The following is a 21,537-nucleotide window of genomic DNA, read 5'->3' on the forward strand; positions in this document are numbered from 1 at the left end:
TGTACGCACACGTTAAAGAAAGAGACAGAGAGGGGGAGAGGGGAGAGGCAGAGAGAGAGGGAGAGAGAAGGCTCAAGCATGGGAGGAGGGGAAGGAGGGATCTGGAGAGAGCTTGTAAGCAGGAGGACCAAGATACACCTGTGCTCTACCTGGACTAACACCTGCAGACTAGATGGAAACAAGCAGCTCTCTGGGACATCAGCCAGATGAGTAGTTAGATGAGAGCAAACTGGGACCAAGTACTGAAGCCTCCTCCCCACCCTGACCATGCTTTGCACCACGTAGCTCCCCCTCCCCTCCCCTCCCCCCCCACACTAAGCTTTAATCAGAGATGGGGAGGGAAACCCTGAACGGAGACTGAACTTCTGGCGCTGGAAGGTTACAGGAAAATAAACTTACATGTCTTGCACACCTGAGTTTGTGAGCTGAGCTACATACTCCTCTCCTCCCTCCCTCTCTCCCTTTCCACAATCTTCCTGTACAAACTGGTTTTTACTCACTCGAATGATTAAGCTTAGAGGGGTATGCCTTTGCCAGACGCTGGGTACTCTGTCGGTTTTCAAGCGGGGCTTCCTTGGGGCAGTCGAAAGGCAAAGAGCCCCAGCCCAGGCTGTCCCAGGTAATACAGAGTGACCTACCTTCGTGGACTCCTGGGAGCTGGGCAACGCTCCATTGTCTGGCTGCCAGCATAACTGATGCCGTCTTGGACCCGTTCAGTTCCTCCTGTCCTTCCACTGACCCTACCCAAGACTGTACTGCGTGGTAAATCACTTCTCTGCCGTCAAGGGCTTTGTAGTTAATAGACATTATTTAATGACCATTAGGTCCAGGTGGCCTCTATGCTCTGTTACTCTCCAAACAATGATAAAGACCTTCATGATGTAGTCCCCGCACCCACAAGACTAATTACTCACCGTAAGTCTTGACGTAGGAATGCACTCCCTGTCTCCAAGCAGGTACCCCCATACCCCAGGTTAGCTATAAAATTGTCCCAGTGGCCCCTCTGTGGTGTGGAGTGCAGCCTGTGAATGCTTCTGGATCGCCATCCGCTCCATCCTACCCTGTATGTAAGTTACCCTATAATACACTGATCCATTGATTAAATGGAGCTACCTGCCTCATTTTTCAGTCTCCAGATACCTTCTCGGTTTGGTGGGTTCCCTTCATCCTTAAGCACCCATCAACACTGCTTGGGGTAGACCCTCTCCCGCTATTCCACCTTCAGCAAACTGCCAATGACTTTTGTGCAATAACTGACATTGAATTCCCATTCCCCCTCCCCCCTTCCTTTCCCGCCCCACCAAACTTGGCCAGATGGCAGCTCAGAACAGATTCAAATTTGATTTGGAGAAACACAAGAAATGCAACATTTCTTGAAGCCAAGTGTTGGGGTGGATGCAAACTCCTGCCTGGTATGCCTGCATATCTCATCATTAATGAAGGTTTCAGAAGGGGTTTTTTGGTTTTGTTTTGCTTTGTTTTTGAGGGGAGAGGAGGAAAACGGGCTGTAATATTCTCAATTCCATCCTTATGGAGATGTCTCTCCTACAAGGGGCAATGATAGGAATGGACAAAATCCCATCAAACTGGTTAAGCTTCCTTATAAGATCACACTCTGAAGTTTAGGAGATTTGAGTCCTCATCAGAGGCTAGGACATCCTCTGGCTCACCTGGCCAGAGGGTGGAAAGAGCATGGGCTTTGAAGTTAGAGATCCCTGAGTTCTAACCCCATTCTGCCCTTTAGAGCTGTGTCACCTTGGGCAAGGTTCTTCACTTCTCCAGGCCTCAGTTTCCCATGGAGTACACGGGGATAGTAATGTTGACTTCATAGGGTGGGTGTTAGATCAAAAAAGACAGTAGCACTTAGCTTAATGTCCTGTATAGGGCAGGAGCGCAAGAGAGGGCAGCTGGTATTGTGCTATTATTATTACTATTAGTTGCATCTGTAAGGCCTCTAGAGGGGAAGATGCTTTCACCCCATCCCTTTCTCGGAATCCCCGACACCAACAGGAAGGCTGTAGGATGTTTTCATTCCTCTTGGCACAGACTCATTACGGCTGCTAGCAAAATTGGATTGGTCATTAGGTGTCAAGTCCAATTTCCTCCCAGATTCAAGGGGTAAAATATGACCAAGGGTCTCCTGAACTGCAGGGCAGAAATCCCCAGCTGCCAGCAGTAACCTTCTCCACGATGTAAATGCCATCAGCCTGGCCGAGTGCATTGAGAACCACCAGCTTCCCACTATCCTACAGCAGAGCTCAGAATGTTTCCTTTTTGGAAGCTGAAAAGTAATCACAGTTGTCATTCTAAATTGCCACCCTGTCCACTGATTTCCACATTATCATAGCACAGAGGGCTTGGCAAGAACTTGGGTTAAGAATCATCACTGCTACTGTGTATTGTTAGCCATTTCTCTTTTCGTTAAAATAAGGACCTCATTTTTTGTTGGCAAAAGGAAACCTTAATAATGAAAGAACTGCCTTTGATGTTGTTCAGTTTGACGGCCCATCTCTCTGCTGTGTTATTGCTCAGTCCATTCCCCTTTTTTGGTGGCTTCATTTTTTTAAGTATATGATGCTAATGTTTCTGCCCTTCCTGGCACAACTGCCAACCCTGAATTATAACAAACAGAACCATCCAAGTTTTCATATTCCCACAATGACATTTTTAGATGGTTTTGTTAAATTGAGGCATATGGATGTGGGTTGTGGCATCTTCTTGCCTGTCATTGGAAGACTCAACCCAGCTATTTAAGTTTTTCTCTCTGAAACCCAGATCTCTTCACAGATTCCCAGAATCTGGCCTCCAGCTAGAGGGGCCCAGTCATTCTTGAGAATCATCTTTAAGCAGAAGTGAAGCTTCCCTGAGCACAGAGCATGCTCTTAAAAGAATGTAACAGAGTAGAAGGAGAAGAAGATATAATCTCAGAACTGTCAGGGAAAGGGAGATAACTAGTGGAACCCAGGGAAAAGAAGAGAATATTTTTATAACAATGACTACCATTTATCCAGTAATTTGATGTGCTAGGCTCCATATGAAGCACTCTGATTAATATCCGCTAACATGTGTTAGGTGCTTACTAAATGCCCGGACCGTGCTGAGCATTTTACACGAATTACCATCCCTTCCTCACTGCAGCCCTCTTCTCGCCACCATTCTATGGCTGAGGGATCTGAGACTCAGAGTTATGATCACTGGCTAACGTCATTCAGCTGGCGAGTGCCATTCCACTCTGGGCTGAGGGAAAATTCGGGGACACGGTTAACGTCTGGAATCAGGAAGAATGGGCCAACGACACTGAAGTCAGTGTGGATCAGTATAGAATGGATACAGGTAACTCTCCCCAGGGGACAGCCACTTTAAGAGGTAGGTATAAATGTGGCGAGATTAGAGTGTTTTCTAAATCTCAGTGAGAAAATCCCTTCTTTCCCCATAAAGAAGAGTACCAATTTAATGGGCAATTAGTTAAGAAAACTGTGATTGTGGAAACTATAATACGACTATCATGGGAAAGTATTTTAAAGTAACAGATTTGCCAGGCTCAGTGAGCATTTTTCTAACTCTTTCTGAAAAAAGGATATTTGGAATCTCATCTGATGAGAGCATGGCCAGTGGTGGCCCCAGAGTTGCTGACACTCTTCTGGAAGGCAGTGTTTCTTGAACAGATTCAGAAAAGTTCCGTGATGGCAGAGGCAAACTCCTATTCCTGAGATCTGGGCATTGCCCCAAAGTCTTCTATTTTAACTTAAACATTATATTAAGAATTTTGCATTTTATTCTACCCATATCTCAGAAAATGGGATGCAAAAAAAGATGTCCCACATTCACTCTATTTCCTTTATTGACTCTGCTCTCTGGGTTTGCATATTACAGACCGAGGAAGATGACTCCAATACCAACCAGTTCTCCTTCTGATAATGTCGTACTTCCCCTGAATTGGCTTTTACTTAACGAAAGACCATTAACAGGAAAGACCAGGAAACAAGTATTCTGGCCCACCTGATCATTCAGCATCTCACTGCAGGTTTGTAAGTTAATATTCTTAATAATAAAGTAGTTTTTGTGAGTTTAATCAGCATGATGTGATCACCCTGGAGTGAACAGACAAAATAGAAATTCTGCACCTGCCGACTTAAGGACCAACCCTTGCAGTGATGACGACCGCACTCAAGCACAAGTGTCCCTGCCCCAAAGGCTCAGATTGAAATAAACTTTGGTCTCTCCTCACAGAGTTTTATCAACAGGGAAAGGCTGGGCCAGAGACCGACATTCCAAGAGAGAGCACCGACAGAAAGAGAGACTGAGGGGATTAGGAGAAGTGTGAAGGGGAGACATCTCAGGGACCTGGTCAGGAGGAATCTGGGGCAAAGAATAAGGAAATTCACAATAGTGTGTAGATTAGGTAGTTCCATAGAATAACAGCAGTTTATTAAGTGCCACTGTAGTGTGTGTGCTTTGCGGGGGTGGTGGTTGGAGTTATCAAAAGGCTCCACAAGCTCATAGGTATCCCCAATAGTCTACTGAAAATGAAAGAAATAATACGATGGAGAGACAATGGAACAGCACAAGGCAGGTTGAGAACATGGGCTCTGTCACCAGATGGCCTGGCTTTGGGTCCTGGCACTGCCCCTTCCTGGCTGTGTGACTTGAACAAGCTGTGTAACCTCAGTTTCCTCATCTGTAAAATAGGGATAAAACTAGTAAACCAGTATCTGTCTCAGAGGCTTGTAGTAAGGACTAAATAAATGAGTTAACATACACATGACACTTAGATCAGTACCTAGTAACAGTGAAGCACTCTATAAATGTTAGCTTTTATTGGGTAATTACATATCACAACGACAACTTATAAAGCTCTATTAATGAGTAACCCTTGGGGATAGGGCATGAAGTATTGCAAGGGTGGAATCTATACATATACAAAGCATTGCCTATTATGGTCTGTGGCTTATAAAGCTACGTCTGTCTTTTTAAAAAGATATCTGTAGATGCTATGGTGATGAACTAATTATATGCAAACTAATTAAAGTGGTTGTTTAAATCATGGAAGCTTTTAGTCATTGGATGCTTTCTCACATACTGAAGTGCAGTTACTACTTAATGAGATAATCATGGCTGAAACTTCTATGGCATTTACTGGGTGCCTGGCATTTTTCTAGTACCTCATGTATATCAACTTGGGTAATCTTTACAACCACCCTAGGATATCAGTTATTTTTCTTACCTGTTTACTTTACCTGTAGAAAATTTAAGTCTCCAAGTTACAAAGTCAGCTGGGATACAAAGTCAAGGCAACCGCCTCCAGAGCCTCTGCTGGGAGCCACCAGGCTCCCACCAGCCCCTAACATGGGGCTCTGCAACACGTTCTGACATTTAAACCAGGGCCTTTAAACGTGGGGTTGTAGAAAACAACCAGTGCATGAAGAGTGAGGTCAGCCCTTCACAGAAGGGATAAAAAAGGGAAGTCATTCTAAAACATATTACGGTCGGACATAAGGGCTTCCTGTGTGTCTGTGTCCACAGGACTAAAAGGCCTAGGCTTGGATCCTGGGTGGAGGACGTGTGAAAGCCCAGCAAAGTTTGTTTCCAAATCCCAAGGAGGCTCATCAGGAAAGTCCCCGCTCTGAAACCCTTGTCCGAACACCCTGGCCGGAGCTGACCTGATGAGGGCAGGCACGCGGAGGGATGTCTGACTTACCGGCCGGGGCAGACTGTACTGGTACATTTCTGGGCGGTAGGTCGGCACCCACTGCACCCCAGCCCTGGGCCGCGTCATGGTCCCAGGAGCGCTGGTCACCACCTCGGAGTAGGGCAGGTGCTGGGCAGAGCCATAGGCCTCTGCGTGCCGGCTCTGGCCTGCGTGTCCTGCGGATGCCAGGCTGAAGGCCTCCTCCAGCAGCATGTGCATCTGTTGCCGGACCTCGTCGATGGAGGGCTGCGAGCTCAGCGTGGAGGTCTCCGAGTGGCCTTTCACCTGCCTCGACCGGGCGTAGCCCCGGGGCTCATTCACTCTGTCGATGTTGGTTTCCTCTATGATTTCAGGCTCAGTCTGTGGGACCAAACAAATGCCCATCGATTTGTTAATGAACTTTCCTTCCCATTAATGATGTCTGTAATTTACTCTAAAATGTTCTGTTTAGGCGCGTGTCATTAGGCATTTGTGCTAATTTATATTAGACCCTAGGCGCCCTCTCCCAGCATTCACACTACAGGGGTAGTCAGCTAGCATTCTATCAGTGAGGCCACACTATCTATGTGAACCCACACAACTATCTCTGTGAACTTCAGTTTTCTGGACCTTAAGGAATGCATCAGGCTTTGCTAATTCGCATAATGAGGATGAGAAATGGCTTTTCATTGATGACATTAGTGGTATCCTCTAAAACCTTTCAGAGACATTCTCCACCCTTAGGCCTTTTAGGTAAAAGAATCTAGAGCATCTTGTAGTCTACACCCCAGGGGCTGGTGTTCTAGACCATAGACTAACCCCCTAAATGGTCCTGTGCCCCAGCCATTGAGGGAATTGCTGGTTGCCTGATGCCAGTCATCAGAGAGAATAACAAAGCCAGACCTCAAAGCGTAGTGCCCCCTGAGTCAGGAGCTCTGGGGTCAGGGCCCAGCAATCGGTGCCTTAACAAGCCCTCCAGGAGATTCTGATGCCTGCTCAAGTTTGAGACCCACTGCTCTAGAATGTTCATCTGCCTTCTTCCAGTGAACTTTCCATTCGGGGAGCAGTTGCAGTACTCAGATGGGCAGAGAGCTAGGACTTGATCAGCTTCCAGAGCAGGCTGCCTGGACCGTCTTATGTTTGCCTGCTAATGAATGCTTATTTAATAAGTCTGCATGTGTGGCAGATTTTGGTCTGAGACTTGTTTTTGTGATAACGTGATAGTGAGGTTGCAGAGGCTAGTTAACCCACGTCCACTTCAAGTATGTCCATGGCTACCGCTATCTGCTAAAAGAACCTGAGGGTTCTGTGTGAATAAACTGGCATAGATCAGTTTGCCACCCTGCTCTCCACCCATGACACAAGAAAACGCTGTCACTTTAGGAAAGTTAGACAATACAGATAAGCAAGAGGGAAAAAAATCAAAAAAGTCCATTTACATTTGTCGTAGTTATTCCATTCCTAAACCTATCTGATTTTGTGTGTACACTCCTCTTCCGTGCACACATGCCCCTTTAAAAAGATTGATGTATTTATATCCTGGCTCTGGGTGCTTATAATTATTTTACATAGAGTGAATATTTTCCTACCTGGGTTTCACAGCTTAACTGCTGTGCGACTTAGAGCAATGTCTTAGCTTAGGTTGCCCCAAAAAGCAGAACCTGAGACGTACATTTATATACAGATAATTCATTTTGGAAAAGAATTCCTGGGGAATGGGGGCCTAGAATGAGTAAACTGGGGAAGGAAGAAAAGCCAGTCAAGGGTGCGGTACTGAGTTAATGATTGCTGTGGGCCACAGAGGCTTAATCCCTCTGGGGACCAACGAGGAATGAGTCAATGACCCTCCAGAGACTGTCCTTGCGCTCTGAGATCTGTGCAGGAGCCAGGTGGGCAGAATGGGGTCCCACAGGTGTCCCACAGAATAGTGCAGAGAAGCCTCAGGCAAAGCCAAGAGATGAGGAACTGTTAGGGTAACACAGTCAAGCTGCTACCGTGCAGGGCGGATGCTTCTGCAATGACCAGCTCTAAAAGACGATCCAAGAGGTAAAAGGGCAGAAAAGATGTTCCAACCAGGAGAGTTACTTAACTTTATGATGTTTCAGTTTCCTCATCTGTAAAATGAGGATAATAATCAGACCTGCCTCAAAAGGTTTTATAAGGACTGAACAAGATGATAGAGGTAGTTTAGAACAGCAGCACATGGTAAAAACACAGTAATAGTAGCTTTTGTCGTTATCATAATTGTCATTATTATTACTTTTATTCATTCAACCACACGTTATTTCTCACGGATAAAGCACTCGAACATATAGGAATGAGCACAGCAAGAAAATGTCATCAGGGAACCCATTCATTAAAGGGACCCCTTCCCTCCTTAAAATCTAGATGTGGGGCTTCCCTGGTGGCGCAGTGGTTGAGAGTCTGCCTGCCGATGCAGGGGACACGGGTTTGTGCCCCGGTCTGGGAAGATCCCACATGCCGTGGAGCGGCTAGGCCCGTGAGCCATGGCCGCTGAGCCTGCGTGTCCAGAGCCTGTGCTCCGCAACGGGAGAGGCCACAACAGTGAGAGGCCCGCGTACCGCAAAAAAAAAAAAAAAAAAATCTAGATGTGGAAGGTCAGAACTACATTATTTTTCATGTTTTAAACATTTATGTACTTTTCTTTGGTATTAATACACATGCACTAGAGAAGAAATAAAAAATACAGAAAGCATGAAAAAGAAATTAAACATTTCCTGTAATCTTATCACACAGAATTAGGGCTTGGCTATAGTTCAAGATCAAAAGACAAGATTCTCTGTGGACCTGCAAGTCTAGATTTATCAACGTACATCAACAGTAATTCAGAATACTATTTTTATATTAACGCATGCAAGAACAGATTATGGAGTGCAAAATTACCTTCATAATAATAAACAAGAACTCAAAGACATTTCATGCCTGGATGTATGCCCCCAGACCCTGGGCTGGGGACGCCCCGGGGCCCTTATGCATCGGGGTTCTTTAGGGAAAGGCTTGAAATCGCTCTCCAGGAAACGTGCTCCCAGTGATACCTTCTAGGGTAGTGAATGCAATTTCTGAAAAAAAATTTCTTACAACGCTTAGAACATTCTGAATGGAATTTCAGAGCCGGAAGGGACTTTAGGAGACCATTTAATTCAAGCCCCATTTTACGGATGAGAAACTCAAGGCCAGAGCGGTTAAGTGACTTACCCAATGTCCACCAGAGGTGGCAATGGCAGAGCCTTGCTCTCCCAGCTCCTGTCCCCTGCACATCTTGCCGCACCCCGTTACCTCTCACAGTTCCCTGGCAATGCTGGTTGCTACCCACACACGGCCCTTCCTCCTCGCATCCCCAGTCTCCCGGATGAATAATGGATGCTTAGTGCTAAACCTCTCCCAGGTGGAAGATTAATGGTGCTGAGGACGGCTGTGATATTTCCCACACCTGAGCTGGGCTATGCATTTCCAGTCATACTGGTGGATCGATTATCATGTGAATTTATAGTTGTGACTTCAGCAGGGCACAAATATATTTCTTAGCAACAACTTCCTACTCACCCATTCTCCCAGGAGCCCTGGGGTGGGGCTGTACTGAGTTCAGGGAGGGGTTCTCTGAGTAAGGCTCAGGGAAGATACTATCTTGGCTGGGGAGGTGGAGACATTCTCCAGAATCCCATTGCATCTACCCCGTAACACCCCAACGCAAATCAACCTGCGCTTCCCCCCTGCCCCGAGTTTTCATTTTGCGTGTGCAGGGGGCTCCCTTTAACTGGAGGGCCAGAGTCATAACCCAAGTATGATCTCAACAGGTTGGTGCTAAAGAATTCCTCTCTTCCCACTCTTCTCACTTGCTTTTTTAGCCTCCTGATATCTATAGATGGAAAAAACATGAGCTCTCATTATATCCTGGGATTTCCCCTCTTCACACTTGATTTGCTTATTTAATCTTGAGCAAGTCTGGATGCTCTCTGAGCCCATTTCACTTGTCACTCATGAACTTAGCACAAGACACTTGGCATTCAAGAAAGCTTTGTGAAATTGAACCAAAATAAAAAATTCTGTCAATTGCCCATGGAGTAGAAAGAACTTGAGGTTAAGATAAAGAGCCCTCATTCCCTAACAGATTTCCCCCAACACTGCAGAGCCACAGGCGAGCCACGTGAATTCCCTACGCCTCAGTCTCCTCACCTGAAAAATGGGAGTGTTAACCATGGTCTGGGGAAGTCCCTTCTGGTTCTCACATTTACTGTGAATGACATTGATTTCTTGGATGCTATCTGCTCTAAGAGAGCCCAGATTCCTCCTACAATCGTTGTGCCTGGGGGGAATCTGATGTCCGCTCATAAGGGGAATCCCTCCCCACCCTCTGTATCACCTCCTTCCCTACCTCAGAATATCAATATATGAGTAGTGATAAGTTTGTTCTTTTACTTAACAGATAATCATCGATTTCAACCCCATGCTTGGCCCTGGGTTGGGATCTGCAGATACAACAATAAATATGATAGTGTCCCAGCCCTCAAAGAGCTCCCAGTCTATAGAAGGAGACAAATAACAACAACAACAGTAGTAACAGCAGCTAACATTTACTAATAGCTTATGTGCTAGACACTGTTATAAGTGCTTTATATAGATCCATTTTTTCCTTACAGTAATCTATGAGGCAACAACTATGCCTATCCTTATTTTACAGATGAAGACATTGAGGCATTGAAAGATCAACTATGTTGCCCATAATTGATGGAGCTGCATTTTGAACCCAGAGAGCCTGATTCCCAGCACCCAAGCTCTTACTCACCACGTATGTAAATAGGTCCATTACCGTACCACAGATATTGGCTCTGGCAGAGGGACAAACAGATATCTGTGACCAGAAGGACAGACTATAAAATAATAATTGAGAAAATCTACCTTACTGATTACTATAAGCAAATATCAAGTGCTTAGAAGAGGGTCTGGCAGACACTCCCATATTACCTCCTCCTCCCCACAGGCTGGGGGTTCCTTTAAGGCTGGGTCAGTGTCTTTTTGTTATATCCACAGCTCCAATTCAGAGCTTAGCCCAAAGCTGAAACCAGTAATTGCCTGTTAAGCAAAAGAGCGGAACAGAGCAGGTGCTCAAAGTTACTTGAGGACCTGTGATATGCTAGCCCTGTGCTGGGTTTTCCACTTGTGGTCCCTCACCAATCCCTGAGGGCCGTATGGCTGTACCCATTTTCCAGTTAAGGCATATGTGTCAACTGGCCTAACCTGCTCCAAGTCCTTCTTCCTAACTTGTACAATTTTGAAAATACCTTTTGCTTTTATTTGACAAAAAGAGGGAGACAGGCACAAAGACACATCTCCCAGTGTTGACTGATGGCTGGCTTGGGTACAAATGTCAGTGGCGTATCTGGGACAGAGAATATATTTTTAAACCTCCTTAACTTGGAGTTTATCATACTAGCCTCTCCAACCTCATACTCCAGAGAAGCACTGGGGAACTTTTTTTTTTAATGATTTTTATAAATTGATCAAGATATACTTCAATAAAAATTCTAAAAAGTTAATCAGGGAATGTCTGCTCCTGGTAGAAAATTAGAAAACACAGATAAGCAAAAGGAAGAAAATTAAAATCCACTCTAATCCTACCACCAGGGATAACTAATGTTAACATTTTGACCTTTGTGCATGCCCTTCCAGATGTTTTCTATGCATATGAGATAAGCTGAAGATTATGAATGGTGGCACATTACCGACACTCTCCTCTCTACTCCCCCACCTCACCCATCACCCCACCCCAGGCAGCTACAAAGAATGCTGACTTGGCCCACGTCAGTTTCTCCCTCTTCCTCTTCCAAGGAGAGTTCACCACTTGCCACAAGATTCTCTGGCTTTTGTGATGGAGAACAGGAAGTGGGGGAGGGCAATGAGGCAGAAGGGGAGTGGGCTGCAGGATTTTTTTAGTGGGATTTTGGAGACAGATGCAAAAGCAGCAATAAAGCATGTGACTGGGAAAGGAATTAAGGAAGTTGAAAATGTATTATGGGCATTTCTTGTATCAATATATGAAAATATGAGTAAAGAAGTAGAAGTATTTAAAATCTACTTTTGTCAACATAATTCTTTTGAGTTTAGATACTTTCTCAGAGCCATCTGGGTCATGATTTTATAAACAGAATAATCACACACATATATATTTTATAAATATATATAAGTTGAATGTCCCATTATATAAAAATCCTCCTATATATATGAATATATGTGGATTTACATATATATATAATAGAATTATATATAATATTTGGAAATCTTTTATACAATATTACAAATAAATATGTCAATAAAAATATGTATTTATAGGAAATAACCTTAAAAGAGTTCATAGCATACTGCTATATCGAGTTTTCAACCTACTTTTTAAATATTTATTTATTTTAATTTATTTATTTTTGGCTACCTTGGGTCTTCGTTGCTGTGCACGGGCTTTCTCTAGCTGCGGCGAGCGGGGGCTACTCTTCATTGCAGTGCGCAGGCTTCTCATTGTGGTGGCTTCTCTTGTTGCAGAGCATGGGCTCTAGGCGTGCAGTCTTCAGCAGTTGTGGCACATGGGCTCAGGAGTTGTGGCGCACGGGCTTAGTTGCTCCGCGGCATGTGGGATCTTCCCGGACTAGGGCTCGAACCCTTGTCCCCTGCACTGGCAGGTGGATTCTTAACCACTGCGCCACCAGGGAAGTCCCTACAACCTATTTTTAACTATCCACTATTTTAGGTGGTTTCCCAATATTCTACCATAGAAACAAAGCTGAAATATGTATATTGTGATTAAAATTTCACATATAACCATAAATTTAGCCTTAGGTTAAATTCCTAGAAGTAGAATTACTGGGTTAGAGGAAACGCCCATATTTAAGATTTTGGATATTTATGGTGTTAAGTGAGCTAGGCTGAGACCTGGGAATCTTTGCTGCAGTGCTTGCACCTGGACAAACATCTCCAGCAATAGAATACAAAGAAATTATAAGGGACTAAAAATAACTGCACACATGTGAAGTTGGGGCAAATGATGAACAATAAGATACAAAAAGGACACAAACCATTTCTGAGGTGCCAGGAGCAAAAGCAGGGTCCTGCGGATGATCCCTGAACACGGGACCACCAACGGGGTGGGCAGGCCAACCTAAGCTACGCCTCCTGCCCGACCGATTGGATCCACCCTCACCCTCACCCCACTTAAGGAACCAGCTCATGCCCCCCACATCAGGGCGTGAGCAAGGGCACGTGTTTCTTGTTCTCACACCCTCCTGCTGTAGCACAGTCCCAAGAAAGCCTTGCTTGAATTCCTAGTCTGGCCTCTTATCAATTTCTATTGAGTAAGGAGACCAAAGACCTGAGCTGGTAATCTAAGTATCCTCAGCAACAAAGGCCACAGGAATTTAGAAGAAATTAAGGTCATTTCTTCTCCATACCTGAACACACGGGCCTCTGGGCTTGAGCTTTAGGGTGCCCACCGGACGGAGTAAACATCTGCGATCCTTTCAACGTTGTTTAAAAGAGCACACCTGTCTCGCACACCTAGGAATGCCCACAAAGTGGCTAAGTATTCATGTGCCTTCAGCTTCTCTTTGACACACCATGGGAAAAAACTTGAAGGAAATTATAGCCCTGCTAGGAACCCTAATTATCTTCTTTCTGGAAAATATTCCATCATGTTGCCCGGTCCTAGAACACATTCTATAGCCCTAAGACTTCATCAAAATTAAAAACCAGCTTTTTTTTTTTTTTATCAGACAATGAAAAGACAAGCCACCAACCAGGAGAAATATTAGGATTTGTATCCAAAACATAAGGAATTCCTACAAATAAATAACAAAATGACAACGTCATTTAAAAATTGGGCAAAAGGCTTGAATAGACACCTCATTAAGTAAGGTACATAAATGTTCAATAAATGTATGAAGAAGGGCTCAACGTCATGAGTAATTAGGGAAATTACATCACTTCACATTCACTGGAATGGCTAAAATTAAAAAGATTAATCACAAATGTTGGTGAGATTGAGGAGTAGGATTAGAACTGTCACGATGCTGATGGGAAGGTAAACAGCAGAAATAGTTTGTAAACCTGTTTGCAGTTTCTTAAAAAGTTAAACATACACCTATATTGGGACCCAGAAATTCCACTCCTACATCTTTATCCAAGATAAATAAAAACATCTTGTCTTAGTCTGCTCTGGCGGCTAGAATAAAATAACACAAACAGGGTGGGTTATAAACAACAGAAATTGATTTCTCACAGTCCTGGAGGTTGGAAGTCCAAGGGTCCCAGCGTGGCTGGGTGAGGGCCCTCTTCCAGGATGCACACTCCTCACTGTATCCTCACATAGAGGAAGGGGCGAGGTTGCTTTGGGGGAATCTCTTTTATAAGGGCGCTAATTCCATTCACGGATTCCACACTCACGACCTGCTCGCCTCCCCAAGGCCCCACCTCCTAATACCAACATATGGGGGTCAGAATTTCAAAGCTTGAATTTTAGGGGGACACACACATTTAGACTACAGTACATATGTTCACAAAACATATATGTGAAAATGTTTACAGCAGTTTTTTTCTAGTAGCTCCAAACTGGAAACAACCCAAATGTCCAACAACAGGATGATGGATAAATAGTGGTATATTCATACAATGGAATAGTACTCAGTAACAAAAAAATGAACTACTGATACATGCAAAAACATTGGTAAATTTTGAGCAAGAGAAGTCAGACGCAAAAGAGTACATACTGAATAATTCCATTCAGATGAAGTTCAAGAACAGGTAAAACTATAATAGTAGATATCAGAAAAGTGGTTGCTATTTGAGGTCGTGGTGGTAAAGACTGGCTGAAAGGAGAAATGAGGCAACTCTTCGGAGGTGATGAAAGTGTTCTACATTTTGATTGCACTGGTGGTTACAAGGGTATACACATTTGTCAAAGCCCATCCAATTGTACACTAAAGACCCGTACACGTTATCATATATAAATTTGGCTTAATGAAACAAACAACATGGGTTGGCATCATAGCTGGTTTGATGGGGATGCTGGGAAGGCCTCTCTGAAGAGGTGACATTTATGGAGACCTGAAGGAAAATGGGGTGGCCATGTGAAGATCATAGGAAAGCTTATGAAAAGTCGTGAGATGGGAAAAAGCTTACAGTATTTGAGGAAGAGAAAAGTAACTGTTATGGGCTGAATTGTGTCCCCACCCTTACCCTGATCCCACGAATTCCTATGTTGAAGTCCTAACCATGACTGTATTTGGTGATAGGGTCTTTACAGAGATAAGTTAAAATGAGGTCATTAGAGTGGGCCCTAATTCAATACGACTGGCATCCTTATAGGAAGAGGAAATTTGGACACAGACATGTAAAGAGGGAAGGCAATGTGAAGACAGGGAGAAGACAACCAGCTAGAAGCCAAGGAGACAGACCTGGAACAGATCCTTCCCTTACAGCCCTCAGAAGGAAGTCACCCTGCCAACACCTTGATCTCAGGCCTCCAGCCTCCAGAACTGTGAGAAGATAAATGTCAGTTGTTTTAAGTCATCAGGTCTGTGGTACTTTGTGATGGCAGTCTGAGCTGACTAATAAATACATGGACCATGTGGCTGAAGCTCCAAGTGCCAGGAGATGTGGCTGGAGAGGCAGGCAGGGGCCAGATCCTGTAGGGTCTTGAAGGCCATGGTAAGAAGGCTGGACTGTCTTCAAAGGGCAATGGGAAAGTGTTGAAGAAATTTAAGCAGGGTTGAAATGTGATTGGAATTTATGGGAGGTCAGTTAGAAGGCTCTTGCAATAATCCAGGCAAGAAGAGATATGGCAGGGGCTTGGATTAGGGTGGTCATGGACAAAGACGATGCAGCTGAGTTCAAGATGCATTTTGGAAGAGGGCTGATAGGACTTGCAGATAGTGACATGTGGGGATATAGGGAAGGAGTCAGAGCTGAGACCCTTTACCAAGAAAGGGCATCTTGCTACATGGTCTCCTTGATGTTCTCTGAGCTCCTCAAGCATGCATCTTCCTCTGGGCCCTTCAACTTGCTATACCTTCTGCCCAGAATGCTCTTCCCCTGGGGGTCAGCCTGGCTGGCTTCCTCACTTCAGGTCCCTGCTCAAAAGTCACTTCCCCAGAGAGCCCTACTTTGGTCAACCTATGAAGAGCACCTCCTGATATTCTATATTTTCTACGTTCTTCTATAGTCTATATTCAATATTCCATCGCCTTGCCCTGTTTATGTCCCTCCATAGCGTTTCTAACATTGTGCTGTATATCTATGGGCTTACATGTTTGTTATCTGTTCCCCTTGCTGGAATATAAGTGTCAGGAGGGCAGGGACTTTGTCATGTGTCCTGTTGCATCCCAGAATGGCAAATAGTAGAACTTTAATAAATGCTTATTGAATGAATGAATGAATGGATGGAAATTAATCCTAAAAGAAGCCTGGAGAATTTCTGCTCAAAAGTCTTTAACAGTAAAAGACAATTCCAAATGTCTAAAATGAATTAGGCAGTCTTATCTAGAATGCAATTGAAGAGGAAGGATGAAGGACTCTGGAAGCCATTTATTCTAGAATTTCTTGAGTTATGAGCCCCGAAGTGGACAGATGTCTTACAAGGTCATACTTTCTAGGACACACAAGCGTGTGCAACAGCACTTTGCCCCACCCAGGCACTTCATTTCTGAAGCACAAAAATTTGAAGGTTCTCTCTAAAATTTGCCCCAGAGCTCTGATTGTCAACTCAGTGCCAATCACAGCTCTATCTAACATGGAGAACAGATTCTGAGCAAATTCTGCATCTTCACAGCAAGAGCCCCAAGAGCAAGTGTGGGTTTCAGCAAGATACATCTCTGGGCCATATGGCCATGATGAACTGATCTGGCTCCATGACCATCTTTCTCTCCACCAACAGGGTCCCTTGGGCAACACAAAACTACTGCTTCTCTCCGTTCAATGTCTGCTCTGGCTGTTACAACCCCATGGCAAGTGCTGCTTGTCACTGAGTAAGCAGAGACATTTACAAAGCCACCTGTGGAAACCAAAGGTCAGGAGGTTTTCACTTCCCCTGTGAGGAGAAGAGCTATCACGACACAGGGTCAGCTTCCTCCTGAGCCTACATCTCAAAACCTTCTCTGACAATAGAGGGAGATTGGTATCCCTCAGAACAGGTAGGGGGGTTCAAAATAATGGTTAATGATTTCTCTTTTGCAACAGGTTGTACGAAAAGAATTTGTTAAAAATCTCAGCAAAATTTCAAGTTTCACTCTGATTGCCTTCCAAAGGCTGACCCACAATCACTTCCAAGCTACAGGGACATGAAAACAGCATGATATTGCTGTTTCAGGTGAGTAGAAAAAACCTTACAGGGTCTCTCATAGATTTCTAAAGAAGAGCGACATTCTTTTTCTTTCTCATCTTCCAAAGAGTGACCCATAATGACACTGAAATTATGGGAATGGACAATAAAGGGTAAAAGAAGGTGTCCAATGTCCTCAGCAAATGGACAAGTCTCAGCTTTACTCACTGCTCCCAAAGCAAAACATCTTCATCCTGAAGCAGGAGTCTCAGGAACCGGCTCCATCCTCTTGTCTTTCTCCCCATGACCTGCTGCCCTCCACAGAGCAGGGGAAATTCAATTACTGAGCAAGTCGCATTTACCAAGTTATAACCACTGGCAACCCCGGGTTTGGCAAAGTGTGCTCTTAGAGGTCACCTTTGGAGGTCTGGCCTGTGTCGGGGCAACGGGGGGAAGGTCTCAGGCACCCTTTACAAAGCCCTTCTCCAGCCCCATCGTGCTGGAGAAAGGCACTCTTTGAGGAATACAATCCTCTCTTTAGTGTGTACAATTCTGATCACCATGTGTGAGTTTTTCCCCACACATCCAGTTCCTCGACATGAGCTAGGCATCCTACAGTTCAACTCAATTCTGATTCTACCTGGAGAAAGCATCAGATTCCACAGGTTAAGAGCTCAGCTCCACCAGACTGCCCCCCACCCCACCCCACCAACCGCTTCACATGCCAGTCGCAAGTCCAGGTTGTCACCTGTGTTTCTGACCAATCAGCTATAGATGGGAGGTTCCAACGACTCCCTCCTCAGGTTCAGCTGTAATGGCTCAGAGAACTCAGAGAAACATTTTATGTACTAGATTTCTGGGTTATTATTAAAAGATATAAATCAGGAACAGCCAGATGGAAGGGAGGCATAGGGCAAGTTATGGGGAAGGGCAAGGAGTTTCCACGCTCTCTGAGGGTGCCACTCTCCCCAGTCTCCAAGTGTTCACCAACCTGGAAGCTCTCCGAACCCAGTCCTTTTAGGTTTTTAATGGAGGCTTCATTACATAGGCACGATTGACTAATCACTGGAAACTGAACTCGATCTCTAGCCCCTCTTCCCTTCCTGGAGGTCAGGGGGTGGGAGTGGGACTGAAAGTTCCAACCCTTAATCACATGGTGGGCTCCACCAGCAACCAGCCCCCATCCTTAGGTGCTTTCTAGGTCACCTCATTAACATAAAGGACATTTAATGCTTCCATCACTCAGGAAATCCCAAGGGGTTTTGGAGCTCCAGGCCAGCAACAAGGACTAAGACCAAATAATGTATTTCTTATTATAAATCACAATATCACAGTGGGTGAGACAATTCACAGCAGTCCTGCGATGTCTAAAGTGCTAGAGTGGAAAAGAAACAGAAAAAAGAGTATCCCTCTCTCCCTCATGGAATCTGTTAGACACAGGTACAACAGCTAATGTTCACTGTGCATCTTCTAGGTGCTTTACCTGCATTAATTCATTTAATCCTCACAACAACCCTATAAGGCAGGTTCGACCTGCATGCCCATTTTCCAGGTGGAGAAACTAAAGCAGGTAGGTGAAATAACTAGCCCAGCTTCACACTGCCAGTGTCTAGCCAAGCTGGACTGTGAACCCAGCTTAGCTCCAGAGGCCATGAGCATAACCATTACACAGTACTGATTGTGCATGTTGAGAACAATACATGAGCCAGAGTCAACTAATGACTAATACCTTTTAAAAAATCAACCTGAAGGCTTCCCTGGTGGCGCAGTGGTTGAGAGTCCACCTGCCGATGCAGGGGACACGGGTTTGTGCCCCGGTCTGGGAAGATCCCACATGCCACAGAGCGGCTGGGCCCGTGAGCCATGGCCACTGGGCCTGCGCGTCCAGAGCCTGTGCTCCGCAGCGGGAGAGGCCACAACAGTGAGAGGTCCGTGTACCACACAAAAAATAAAAAGTTAAAAAATTAAAAATAAAATAAAAAATCAACCTGAAAGTAAACACACAAGAATGGCTTTCTCTCGTGGGAAGCTATTTTGCTTTTTGCTCTTGAGACGAGTCATCACCTGCTTCTTCTCAGCTTCTTAGCTGAGTTGGCCCTGCAGGCAGCAAGGGGACTCGGGCTCAATTTCGAGAGCCGACGCGAATCCGCAGCCAAACAGGTCCTCCCCGTCACCAACTCAAATCTGCTCTTCCTCCTCCCACCTCTTGAAAAAGCCAGACAGACCCACAGAATCCCTCTTGGTCACTCCGTCTCCAAAACACAACCTCCCCAAGCCCACAGGGAGAAATGGTCATGGGCTTATCGCCATGCCGATCCTTCCTTTTATGGACGGTCAACCAAAGAGGTGTTTGTCCCACAACTGAGACTGGAGGGACAAGTGACATGGAGGACTGCGCTGGTTTTGCCCCTTAAAAGGCCCAAAGACTGATGTTCCTCAAGTCGCAGGTACTGTAATGGCCTCAGCATCCATCCACTCCTCTCCCTGGGTCTCAGACAGGAGCTCTGGCGGGGGGGGGGGGCGGCTGGCAGGGACTAATAAGCCTGTCCCAGCTCTGCTGCTGAGGTCTGACTGGGTTAAATCAATCAGTATAAGCCCCCTCCTCCCCACGCTGCATTGATACAGGGGTGGGGTGGGCACTTGACCTACGGTGGCTCAGTTAGAGTAAAACCCATAAGCTTCGTTTCATGGCTGGGAAAAGAGATATTCTCTCTTGCGTTGGCCAACGCAGTATGTAGACACGAGGCCTGAGGCTGCTGCAGCCATTTCCTACAGGAGAGAATCAACCTGTAGATGAGCCCAAAGCATGAGGGGAACAGCACTGCATAATGCAGAGAAAAGGAACGGGAGCATCAATCAGACCAGGCCCAGATTTACTGTACCCAATACATGCCCTTAATGAGTAGAGACAGTCTGAGTTGGGTTCAGTTTTCTGTTATTTTAGCCAAAGCATCCTAACTGATAACCACCATTTAGACTGAACTTCAAACAGTAACATGCATTTGTCTACAGTGTTGATAAGCCAGTCAAATCAACGGTTTATCTGGCTCAGAGCTAAATCTGCACCATTATTTTCAAGTCTCAGCTCCGGAGTCACTTCTGGTTGACACTTGCTTGTTCATTTGCTCAAAAAATAGAGACACGGCATCTAATATGCATTGGTTCTTATTCTGAGTGCTGAGGCTCCCAGGATGAATAAGGCATGATTCCTGTCCTTGAGGAGGGCAGCGGGGGCAATAATATATATAAACCCACAGAGGGAGAATGGGGAGTAAGGGCTTTGATTGGGGTGAGTCCCAGGTGCTACTGGAGCACGAAGGACGGCATTTAAGTCAGACCACAGACGTGAGGTCGAGGAAAAGGTTCTCAGGGAGATGATGTTCAACCGAGTCTGAAAGCATTGCCTGCATAGGCAGTTCTCAACTGGGAACACGTTTGCCCCCAGGGTACACTCAGCAATGTCTGGAGGCATTTTTTGGCTCTCACAACTGGGAGGTGCTCCTGGCAGCTGGTGGGTAGAGGCCAGGGATGCTGCTAACCGTTGTACAATGCACAGGACAGCCCTCCATCCAAAGAATGATCCAGCCCCAAATATCAATAGTGCTGAAGTTGAGAAACTTTGGCCTGCCCTAAGCTGGAGGGAAGGGATGTTCTGAGCAGAGGGAGGAGCACATGCAAAGCACATGCGGAGATGTGAGATCACAGGGCAAGTCTGGGAAGGGCCTGTAGGGCCGGAACCAAGGGGTGGATTAGAAGCAGCAGCAGTAGCCAGAGGGCGTGCCCAGGCCAGCCCGAGCAGATGGGTCCTGAGCCGGAACGGAAGCTTAGAGTTTGAGTCTTATGCCCAAGCCCTGAGGAGGTACTGAAGGATTTTAAACAAGGGTATGTGTTTTAGAAGGTTTCCTCTGGCAGCCGTGGGACAGACAGGAAGAGACCTTCAGGAGGACTTCCTGTTCCCATCCAAGTTCACTGGCACAACCGGCTGCATATGTCTCTACCTGTCTCTTCCACTAGTCTGCAAAAGCACCTCGGGGCAAGCAGTAGTTAATCTACCTTTCTCTTCTCCATAGAGCCTCACACAGGTAGTCCCATGTGGGGCTTAGATGCCAATGCCAGCAGAGAAGGGAAAAATCATGTAGTGAAACCTTTGAGAAGTCCTTAAATCGTCCATATGGTACAGCATGCATGGCCTTGTGTACCATCTTACAGGACAATATGTAAAAAAAACAGATCACCTGTAATGCATGATACGAGCAGAATACAGACAAAAGCTATTTTTTTTTGCAATATTTAAATTTCTTTCCTTTGTCTTACAGGGTCTATATTACCGATTTTGCGTATGTTAAACGCAATATAATGCAGTGGTTCCACTGCACGTGAAAAATGTTTGCAGAGGAAATGAAGGAGTAGCAACTACCAAGGGGTGTTCTCATTTGTCCCCTGGCCTTTGGCTCCTGCAGGAATTCAAGGGCCACAGTGGGCCAAGGAACACCAGGGCTGGGAGGCACTAGCGTGGGGTGGATGGTGCTGTGCTGCTCAGGACTCTAGGGCT

At 45.4% G+C, this 21,537-nt stretch overlaps 1 protein-coding gene across 1 annotated transcript in view; it reads right to left on the minus strand.

The window, feature by feature from the left end:
- KIAA1549L (KIAA1549 like) overlaps positions 1–21,537 on the minus strand; it is a 187,218-nt gene that overhangs the window by 22,287 nt on the left and 143,394 nt on the right. Inside the window, exon 19 of the mRNA XM_060105171.1 lies at positions 5,699–6,049. Within this exon, the coding sequence (XP_059961154.1) occupies positions 5,699–6,049 (351 nt within the window). The remainder of the gene's footprint in view (positions 1–5,698; positions 6,050–21,537) is intronic.

Source organism: Mesoplodon densirostris, chromosome 7, assembly GCF_025265405.1.
Source record: "Mesoplodon densirostris isolate mMesDen1 chromosome 7, mMesDen1 primary haplotype, whole genome shotgun sequence".
Classification (NCBI taxonomy): domain Eukaryota; kingdom Metazoa; phylum Chordata; class Mammalia; order Artiodactyla; family Ziphiidae; genus Mesoplodon; species Mesoplodon densirostris.